General features: G+C 40.0%; 1 protein-coding gene across 3 annotated transcripts; it reads left to right on the top strand.

Moving 5' to 3' along the window:
- Positions 1-492: 492 nt before the first annotated feature.
- LOC147610789 (ava biosynthesis cluster protein M-like) lies at positions 493-3740 on the top strand. Of its 3 annotated transcripts, none has more exons than XR_015263853.1 (5): positions 493-736; positions 871-970; positions 1043-1228; positions 1381-3248; positions 3512-3740. XR_015263853.1 is itself a non-coding variant. In XM_086785110.1 (4 exons), exons 1-4 carry the CDS (start codon positions 680-682, stop codon positions 1953-1955), a joined length of 903 nt encoding a protein of 300 aa, XP_086641236.1. In that variant the 5' UTR covers positions 497-679; the 3' UTR covers positions 1956-3740. The 3 variants fall into 3 exon arrangements, 1 of the variants encoding a protein (XP_086641236.1); XR_015263854.1 differs by lacking the exon at positions 493-736 and adding an exon at positions 757-775 and having other exon boundaries at positions 1058-1228; XM_086785110.1 differs by having other exon boundaries at positions 497-736; positions 1058-1228; positions 1381-3740.
- Positions 3741-11503: the final 7763 nt, after the last annotated feature.

Raw genomic sequence — 11503 nt, 5'->3', positions numbered from 1 at the left:
GTTCAATTGAGATAAGTAAATGAGAATTAAGGATCCTCAGAAGCTTTGATGGTCTACTTTTTTAAACATCATGTTTCACTACATTTTTTAATAGGTAAATGAGAATTAAGGATCCTCAGAAGCTTTGATGGTCTTTTTTTTTAACATCATGTTCACTACATTTTTTTCATAGGAAGTAACATTGTACAAGTTTTATATCACAATAATATTGGTTCCATTTCTTCCATAGTTTAAGAGTTTGCATGAATAGATTGCTAAGTCCATGATATATATTTGGTGTAGATATTTAGTTCATTGTAGCTGTATATATCAAAGGGTACTATCGTTGGTGGATCTTGAGAAAACCTAGTGCACAACTTTTAAAAAGTAATTCAGTTCATTGTAGCTGTATAATCAAAGGGTACTATGGTTAGTGGATCCTGAGAAAACCTACAAATATCTTGAGCCGAGGCTCTGCAACATTACCTAACAAGGAAAAAAAATCTCATAGAAAAGCTTTTTGTGTATATGCCGCACCGATAATGATGCCTGAGTGCGCGACACCGATAATAATGCCTTAGTGCGCGACACAGATAGTGATGATGGTGGCATGCCGAGAAGCTCTGGTGGCCGAGGCTCCGCTTCAAAAGTGACAAAACGCGCATGAATAGCTGCGAGCACATCTGCCCATCGAGAGAATATGGCTCTCGTGCGCGAGATTTCGCTGCGTGCTTTCGTGGTGCTCTTCTTCAGACTGGTATTGTATTGCTCACGCTAAAGCGCGTCACTAAGCGATGTGATTACTGATAAGACTCGGTCAATTAGAGCTTCTACATGATGATTACTGATTATGCTTGATATCTGATCAATCACGCTTTGATGGTGCTCCAGCTGCTGGCCGATGTAGCGTGTTCGTATCTCGGGAGTTGGCTAATGTATTTACTTGTGGGAAGACGGCTTCTGAGAAGAGGGCTTGCAATATCTAATCAAGGTGCGCTAAGTTTACTCTTAAATGCAACGTGTTTTAGTACCACTTGCTTACAATCACTAATTAGGTTTACAGTTACTATGCATGCAGATAGCATTAATGACGCGGGAAGCGGGCTGAAAGTCATACTCTGCGGGCTTTCGCGGTCTGGAACATCATCTCTCCAGCTTGCTATGGGCACTTTAGGGTTCCCATGCTTCCATGGCACGAATCTCTTGAAGCCTAGCACTTCCAAGCTTTTCCTGAAAGCCATGTCATCAGGTAGAAAAATTGCAGGAGACTGTAAACATCTAGTTAATCTAATTAGCTCATTAGGATATTGTAATTTGCGCTCATCGCCAAGCATCCCTTGTACATATTAATTGTTCTGTTTGGTACCTCATTGATGCTTAATTATGTACCTTCATGTGCAGGGCATCTAGGTGATTGGCAGCGCCTTGTACAAGGGTATGCTGCCATCGCGGATTTTCCTGCGGCCTGTTCTTATAAACAATTAATGGAGTTGTACCCTCAGGCTAAGGTTATCCTCAATGTACGAGACCCTGAGAAATGGTACAAAAGCCTCTCACAAACAATGCTACTGGTGTCACATAATGGTCCGTTTACTCTTCTTTACCAAATCATACGCCCATACACCTACCAATGTGTAAGCACTGGCCTCTACCAAGGAATCATGAAGGGGAAGCCTGAGGACAAGGAATTCGCAATAGCAGCGTACCAGAAGCACATAGAAGAGGTAAAGCAGCATGTGCCACCAAATAAGCTTCTCGTGTATGATATTGAAAAAGATGGAGGCGGATGGGCCACATTGTGTGATTTCTTGGAAGTTCCTACACCCGACCTCCCCTTTCCTTCCATTAATGACCGACAGTCTTTCCAGCGCATATACAGGACAAGTGCCATGCTTTATGGCATCGTTCTTGCTTCCTATGTCGGTTGTCTCTCTTGTACAATTGCTTTCCTCCTCAAATGCAAATTTTTTTGGTAAAGCCCCTCCCACTCCCCCCCGTCCCTCCCTCAAATGCAAATTTTTTTTTGGTAAAGAATCTCCCTCTTTCTCTATGTGTGTGTCCATCTACCATATCACTATGCATCACCGCATCACGCTGCAAAAGCATTAAGCAACAACTGGCAGCCATTGGCAAGAAGGTAGAGGATGATGAGGCACTAGCGGTGCTTCTGAAGAGTGTGGATAAAGGTGAATATGAAAACATTGTAGCAACCTTAAAGAATGTACCCGAATTGAAGCTGCATGAGATAGAAGGAGCTCTGCTAGAGCAAGAGACCAAGGTCAAAGAGAAGAAATGGCTGGACTCAACAGCTGGAGAGGAAAAAGCATTCTTCACCCGAGGAGGATTCTTACGAGGACGAGGAAGAGGCAGAGTAGGAGGAAGGACCTTCACTTGCCACAACTGTGGGAAGCCAGGACACATGGCAAGAGACTACTACAGTAAACCCAGTGGAAAAGGAACGACATCGGCAAACTTCATGGAGACCCCTAAGGAAGTGGAGTCAGATCATCTTTTCTGAGAGAGAGAGAGAGAGAGAGAGAGAGAGAGAGAGAGTGGTAGATATATGTGTGAGCACTTTATCAAGGTCATGATGAGCACTTTTAGTAGCCTTGGACACATAGAGAGAGAGAGTGTGTGTGTTAAGGACTATGAGTTTAGGGTCTTGAGGCACTGGTTGCGGGCTACCAAGTAAGAGGGAAACTTGGTATAGGGTCCAGGTGTACTAGGATTATTCACTTGAGGGGAGGTGTTGAAATATACAAGTGAATAGGGTGTGTGTGGGAACAAGCGCTTAGCAAGAGGCTGTAAAAGAGAATCTATAAATGAGTGAGAAGCAGTGAAAAGGTGAGACTAGTATCTACTAGGAGAGAATAAAGGGTAAGGGCAGCATGAGAAGATTTAGGATGTGTGGAGATATTCTGGGAAAAGTGAAGAGATGGAGAGAATCAAGAAAAAGAGGTGGAGTGAATCAAGGAGAGATCAGTGGGATTAGATGCTTGGATATAAACTCTATAAATTGAGGCATTGGCCTAATGAGAATTTGCTGGTTTTTTTTATTATCCATGCCTACATCAGTTAATTGTTCACTAATCTCGGCTTAATCATCGTCTAATCTCTTTGTTGTTAATGATGTTGATTCTTGCATTTGATCCACCATAGTTCTGACTCCATTAGCATCCATGTAAATGAGCTACAAAGGGGAGGCAACTTGGACAAGGAGCTAGGAAAGAAACCAATACATCTCAGCAAGTAAACATCACTGCATAAAGGTATGTCTCCAAGACATAGCACAACTGAGCGGTCAAATGCATAAGTGACCACAAACATCACCGATAGTAACATACAACATGTGTCCCCCCTCAAATGAAATAGCCATAGAGATAACTCAGGTGACAAGTACTATAAAGCATAATCATCTGAGTCTGGATAATCACCAGGATGGCAATGTCTAGCATATCAACATCATGCAATGAAGATTTTGTGACTAAGGCATAATCATCATGAGCTAATTTAGCCTCTTCTTCTGCATCAGATGAAGCAACACCAACTAAAAATTCTCAATCAGAGTACCAAGAAGCATCCGAAATGACAAACAAGAGGCGGGAAGATCACTACATGTCACTGTTAAAGCATAGCCATCATGTGTAAAATTGGCTTCCTCTGCATTGTCAGTGGTAGTTGCAGCAAGACCTTGTTGCTTCTTCTTCTTCTCACTCTGTTTCCGCTTTCAACATTCCTTAATGACATGACTAGGTTTCCAATAGTAGTTACATCTCTTCTTCTCATATTTCTCCCCTTTGGGCTCTGAAGGATCTCAATGAGTTGGTGCTTTACCCTTAGGTGTAGCACGAGAAGGAGCCCCATATTTTCCTTTGCCATAATGGGAGGTAGCAACAGCCTGATCGGAAGCAAGGATGTTGTTTCGATTCGAACGAGACTACTCTTCTTGTAACAAGAGAGCTACCAACTCATCAAATGTGTACAAATCTATATTCCTCTTTGTTAGGAGGGAAAGAGTGGTAGCAAGTCCTTGATAGGATTAAGGAAAGCCATTGAGAACTGTAGAGACAAGAGAAATGTCAAGAATTATCTCATCAATATTGATCAACTGCTCTCTCAAATCCTTAACATAGGTGAGATATCCATAGATTCACCCTTTGCAATCAGATGCTCCAAGTCAAGATTTTTCTGTAAATAGGAAACTCGAGCTTCATTTTGCAGATTTGATACAGAAAGGCAAGTATATCCCATGCACTTTTAGAAGAAGTACATGAATGGATATGAAGTATGGCTTGTCATTTGCAGGAGAGAGCAATGAAGGCATGCACCTGCGCACATCTTTAGCATCCCATCTAAGTTGTTCTACTGTAGGAGAAACATGTGTAGGTGCTACACTTCCACTAGAATCAGACTCACTGGTTCCGACAGCGGATCCGTCTGACATGCTGACATCGGATGCGCCAGTAGGCCTTAAGTGAGCTCCATATACATTCTTTGCCCCACCAGTACATGCCTCATCATATATGCCCACATGGGATAGTTGGTGCCATCCAACTTGTCCTCATCAATGGACAACATGCCAAACAAATCAATGGTGTTTCCGAACATTTTACGCAGCAAAGGAATGTGTAAACTAAAGTATATCTCACATAAGCAGTAGCTTCAAGTAACTTAGAGTACCTTAAATGTCTACTCAATACCAGTGCAATCGACACGATGTAAACATTATAAATTGATGCATTGGCCTAATGAGTATTAGCTAGTTTTTGAGTATCCATGCCTACATTAAGCTATCAGTTAATTGCTCACTAATCTTATCTTAATCATCATCTAATCACTTTCCTAATGATGTTGATTCTTGCATTTGATCCACCATAGCTCATCACTTTGCTTACAGTTCAACATGGTATCAGAGCCTAGCTTAGGATCCATCCAATTTATGACCTTATTTATCTTTTTAATTAAGATTAAGAGATAATCAAAATTTTAAGCTCTTTTTAACTAAACCCCCTAGCTGGTGGAAGGGCTTCATCTCCCTCTAGCCTCAACATTAGGCAAAGAGGTCTTAGGCACACATAGCCAGCTCATCCACACTTAGCCCATCATGTCATATCATCAAACTGCCGGCTGCTCCTGATTTTTGTCGATTTGCAGGTGCCAGAGTTCTGAAGTAATTTGCAAATCTTGTCTCTCACAAATGGAATTGGTCTAATTCCTCTTGGCCCTAGAGGTTTTCAAGGGTGCTCTACATGCTAGTGATCTCAAATTTGTGAAATTTCTCAAGCAGAAGTGGCATCAAGATCTGCATCAAATCTGCAAGTGACTTTGGTAAAACAGAGATTAAGCATTCAATGTTTGGTCAAATCTTTTGTTTCTTGACTTGATCCCCTACTAGACTAACTGCTATTGATGCCTTTGAAAGGAGTTGAGCTCATTTGAACTCTTAGGCCCCAGATCTGGCCTCCTCGCACACTCTATTTTTCGCACACAAAATAGGGAATTATTTTACTAATCAATGATTAATCAGTACTAATCACTGTATTTTGGTACAATTGAGGGTTCAAATTTACCATTGGGTATCTGATAAAGATCCCTATAACTTCATATTACAATTTGGAGATGGTTTGATACTCCAACCATTCAGTACAGAGATCAGCTACACTTGGCTTTATGTAGTTTCTGGTGAATTTATGCTGATAAATCTGTTGTAATCATCATCTTGCATTTGCCCCTTGGATAATGTGTGCAAATCACACTCAAATTCAAGTTATTCACAACCAGTGTTGCATTTGGGAATGTAAGAATGAATGCTATATGCATTATGTATTGGGCACACATGGGTGATTATATCATTGTAAAAATGGGATCAAACACTACCCTTGTCCAGAATAAGGCAAGAGGTAAGACCTCCCACATAGATTTGGGTTTCCATTGCATAATTAAAAAAATTACACAAGATAAACATCAAAAGCACAAAAGATATGTCAACAATACATTAAAACATCTCATGGAGCAAGAGCTGAAGGTCAAGCTCATGGCCCCAGCCATGAAAGAAGAAGAACATCTCTGTTTAAGAGGAGGATCAACATCGAGAAGAAGAGCTAGACGAAGCATTGAAGGAAGACATGGATGCATGAAGAGAAGCTGCCACAACAAGAAGACTGAAGACAAGAGAAGATGTGAAGCTCCAAGAAGTGATGAGCCATGTGAAAATCTATAAGCCTAGAAACCCCACAACCTGTAGCATGAGAAGTTCTAGGATGTGTGGAGATATTCTGGGAAAAGTGAAGAGGTGGAGAGAATCAAGCAAAAGAGGTGGAGTGAATCAAGGAGAGATCAGTGGGATTAGATGTTTGGCATCTTGTGGATGTAAACACTATAAATTGAGGCATTGGCCTAATGTGAGTATTAGCTGGTTTTTGAGTATCCATGCCTACATTAAGCTATCCATGCCTACATTAAGCTATCAGTTAATTGCTCACTAATCTTATCTTAATCATCATCTAATCACTTTGCCTAATGTGAGTATTAGCTGGTTTTTGAGTATCAGTTAATTGCTCACTAATCTTATCTTAATCATCATCTAATCACTTTGCCTAATGTGAGTATTAGCTGGTTTCTGAGTATCCATGCCTACATTAAGCTATCAATTAATTACTCACTAATCTTATCTTAATCATCATCTAATCACTTTGCTAATGATATTGATTCTTGCATTTGATCCACCATAGCTCATCACTTTGCTTACATTTCAACAAAAGTGCCTTGTGCACTCTTGAATGAGCATACCCCATTACACACCAACTGCCCATGCCTACGTTTATTAAAAAAGTGACTGCCCATGCATGGGCGCCCTCTTTACACACCGCCCTTTACACAATGTGCATCTTCACCAGCATGTTAACCTGTGTATACATGCAACATGTAAAGAGCCTGAGTCAGTGCATGCCTACTCCCAATCTGGTGCTCACAACACATATGATACAAGTGCAAGTGCAAGTGCTCCTACTGTCTTACTATACTATGGAATAATGAATTGGTAATCAATGATCACTTACCCACATACTTACATGCTTCACCCCGTAATTTACAAGATGCTCCCAAACTTCATCAATACTCTGCAAAAGCAATTTCCATCCATACACATAGAGAGTTGGGGACTTGAACCCCATCACCACAGTGATTGTGGTGGCTACACCCTGCTCTCTTCAAGAGGAGGGGAGGGGATGAACTAGATTTATCTTACCCCCTCCCCTCCTCCCATCTACAAAAAAGAATGAGAATCAGTAGGCATATTAGATTTAAAAACCAAATAAACATCCTAATTAAATAATCCAAAAGATTTTTGGGAGATATTTTATAAAGCCTACAAAATATGATGTCTTAGAGATAAACAAAATACCAACATTGTGTCCAAAGTCATAACATCCAAGCACTACTTCATCTCCTACTCACTATTGTCACTCTCATCAGCCGAGTCATGAATCACCAAATACAATTCTCACATTTTTCCTCTCTGTCTCTTTATACATAACTCTAGCAAGATTGTCTCTCCTTGCAGTGCCCCCAAGTTGGGATGAATCAGGCTGTGCTGTTTTTCTGATGATTATACCCTCTGCACAACTGCTAAGGTCTCGGTCTGCACCAAAGCTGTAACCTCAACAAGACCCACTTGCAGCCCATTCTGAATGATTGGATCCAAAGCCAATGCATCATTGTTTGCTCTCTCCACCTCCGTTTGTGCCTCTCAAACCCAGCCCTCATCGAATGAATATCCATGCACAACACACATGTTATGAAGGACCAAACAAGTGCTAATCATCTTCGGCACATTCGGCAACAATAACATGCCACATCTCTTCAATAAAATACAAAAGCGGGTTTTTAGCATTCCAAAATCCCTCTCCACAGGCATCCATGAACTAGATTGAATGTAGTTCCAAAAGTACCACTCAGGAGATAATCCATCTTTACTTCCTTTAAATGGAGGAAGCATCCAAAACCTTGCAGGGTAAGCACAATCACCAAGTAAACAATAATTGCCTAAGCTGTTTAAATAACACCTCTGTCCTAGATCACTTCTTTGGAATACATTCCAATCATGCATAGAACCTACCCAACCAATGTCATAATCCCAAACCAAGTAGTTAGAAGCAACGATCATCTGCAAAATTATAGAATGAAACCCCTTCCGATTAAAGTAGTCCTTATGGTGCACATGAGGGGCAATAATTGGAACATGGCTACCATCCACTGCACTAATGACAAACGGAATGCCATGTATTGCCTGAAATCCTTTAGCCATGATACACATTCTATAAGAAGAAGGCCATTTAATGTACAGGTCATGAAGACCTGATGTGGAGATTGCATCAGAGAATGAATGTATAGGTCATGAATGATCTTCTAGCATGAAGACGTGGAAACCCCATACAAATCAGCTATTACTTGTACGTTTAATCATGTAGCTAGATGGTGCAAAGCCACACATACACGCTTCTCCACACTAATTGCCTTTCGATAGTTTGTGTTAGACCGTTGTAAACAAGGAGCAAGCTGTGCAGTCAAGAAGTGAAAAGTTTCCTTGCTTAGGCGGATCCTACTCTTGAACATTCTGTCTGAGTAGCTTCCAAGCAAACCACACTCCATAAAAGTTTGGGGTCTAGGATAAGCCCAACATGACTGCCACTCATGTCTCCTTCTAGCAATCCGAGCCTGTTGTGCAGGCCAAAACTCGAGCCATGCACTAACTCAGTATGGATACATGTTGCATGCATAAATCGTCCTCACACCATAATATGAATCCATCATCTTAATCATTGCAATCAGAGAAATGATGAATGCAATGAGACAAAGTATGAGAATTAACTTGTCTTCCATCCTCTGTAATACATGGAAGAATGGCTAAATTCCTATGATTACATAACATTAGTGTATTTACATGTTAAAACTTGAAATTAGCTGAAAATTTGAAGTGTTTCATTACATGATGGAAAATTTCAATCACAGTAAACATGTTAAAACACCATAATTTGCAGAGATAACAAAGTGAGATCACTGCTTTTTAAAACTTTTCACTACATCCAAAAGGCCAGTCACACAGTTGAAGTAAGCTGGCCAAGCATTTGCAACTTTTGGGCTTCTGCTGCGTTGCAATCCGCAAGAGAGTCTTTGTGCTGATCTGCCATGACTTTGGCTATGTTGGCCATGTCAACAAGGGAATCCTCAATCTTCCGATCTTTTTGTGGTCGTAGATTGAGGACATTGCTCTTTGGCGCTTCTGTTTTGATAGAGGATTGTGTACCCTCTCCTTCGTCTACTTCCCCAATTGGGCCATCAATGTTACCACCCACAGCTGAAGCATGGGTGAAGCTAATCATGTTTGCCCGATTGTGCATGTACTCATCAATGATGTCAAACCATTGACATGTTACCTTACGATCATTTCTAGAGATCGAATTATGGGCCTTGTCCTTCTTGTAGTCTGCATACACACGACCCCATTTCTTTCTACAACTTTTAGAGTCTTTGTCACACTCTGGGAATAGCCCTGCAAGTTGAGTGGCAACTTTAGACCATAGATCAACCCCTTGCTTTGGAGTTTTCCAAACTCATCGTGCATTGAGCCCCGAATGTGAATGAGCTAAACAACCCATGCATCCTTCCAAACCTCCCTCTTTCGTGTTTGTTCATCTATATTGGTCTTTGGTGTAGATGCCTTTCTACCTCTCTTGGTCACGAGAGCTTTGTTGGAAACTTCAACCTCCTACACCTTTGCATCATCTGATTGTTGGACTCTACGTTTTACTAGAAGCTTTTTTGGAGCAAAAACCCCATCCACATCACTTCTCCCTTCCCGAGTCAAAGATGAGATGTCTGTCTCTGCTTGTGAGGGTTGCAAACTTTGATGCAAAGACTGGTAACCGATTGGGTTGGGCCGTTGGTTGGGTGTAAACGCAAACGGTGAACCACTGAAAGCGGACAAAGGAAAGTAGGATGCCTGAGAATATTGGGAGTATAAGGGCGTGTACTCGTTGTCTTGCGAGTTCTGGGAATCCATTCGAGGATTACTGGAACATCAAAATAAAGGGTTCAATTAGATACTAATCAAAGAACTTAATGATGATTAACCATAATCAAAGAAGATGCAAATCAAAGAAGATGCGTGTAGATTAAAACACCTAGTATGATGAGAGTGTATTAGAATTTGTAAACGAGGATCATGCAACTACAATGTCCTTTCTGTTCGTGAAGAGAGAGAAGTATCATTTGCTACTACAATAAGAAGAGATAATCTTAGCTCTCAAATTGCCTTGGGTGAAGATCAAAGGATATTCAACAACAGTGGTAGAAGTTTTCGCCGTGAGATTGCTAGGAGTAGGACTCTTTTGAAAGAAATAACAAGGGAAATGGCAAGTGGAGTTTATTTAGGGATATCATTGGTTGAAAGTTTGTTGAGACTTACAAGAAGTTACTGTCGCTTCATCGCTAGAAATAGGACCTCTTATAATGCAGCTAGAAGAGTAAATGAGGGTAACGCAATTACAATGTCTTCCTTTTCTGCCCATGTATGTATGTATGTATGTATTTGTATATACATATATATATATGTATGTATTTGTATATACCTATATATATATGTATGTATGTATATATATACTAAGTGATCCAAGGATCTTATCTTCTTCTGTGGCATATGGTGAGAGAGTCCTTGCATCATTTAATGGAGTTAATGAAAGCCAATAAATTTGATGAAAGAGATGAGGTAGATTGTCTAAGAATAGTAATAGATGGCGAGAGAGTAATGATAAAGGCTAAAAGTGTATTGGTAGGTGGTCAGAGAGTATTGGCAGAGGATGAGAGTGTATTAGAATTTGTTAATGAGGGTGATGCAACTATAATGTCCTTAATTTCTGTCCACTCTCGTGAAGAGAGAAGTATCATTTGCTACTACAATAAGAAGAGATAATTTTAGCTCTCGAATTGCCTTGGGTGAAGATCAAAGGATATTCAACAAGAGTGGTAAGAAATAACAAGGGATATCATTGGTTGAAAGTTTGAGACTTACAAGAAGGTACCGTCACTTCATCGCTAGAAATAGGACCTCTTATAATGCAGCTACAAGAAAAAATGAAAGTAATGCAATTACAATGTCTTTGTTTTCTACCCATGTATGTATGTATGTATGTATATGTATATGTATATATACACATATACATATATAGATGTATATATAAATACATATACATATATATATGTATGTATATACATATACATATAAATATACATATACATATACATATACATATATACATATTCATGTGGATACCTTTTTACTATTCATTCACTTGAGTGTAGTTAGGTCTTAATATATTCTACGTACGTGTGATTTGGTTTGTGATTCACCGTTTGGATTGTTTTCATAATCCATAATTTCTTCTAGAGTAAATAAAATTAAAAAAAATCATTAATATATTTCTTAATAATGTATAGTATGGATAAGGAGGAGGAAATTGTGAGGTGT

Source organism: Cibotium barometz, chromosome 48, assembly GCF_041138505.1.
Source record: "Cibotium barometz isolate CiBa-2024 chromosome 48, ASM4113850v1, whole genome shotgun sequence".
Taxonomy (NCBI): domain Eukaryota; kingdom Viridiplantae; phylum Streptophyta; class Polypodiopsida; order Cyatheales; family Cibotiaceae; genus Cibotium; species Cibotium barometz.
This window is presented reverse-complemented; position numbering and strand designations above follow the sequence as displayed.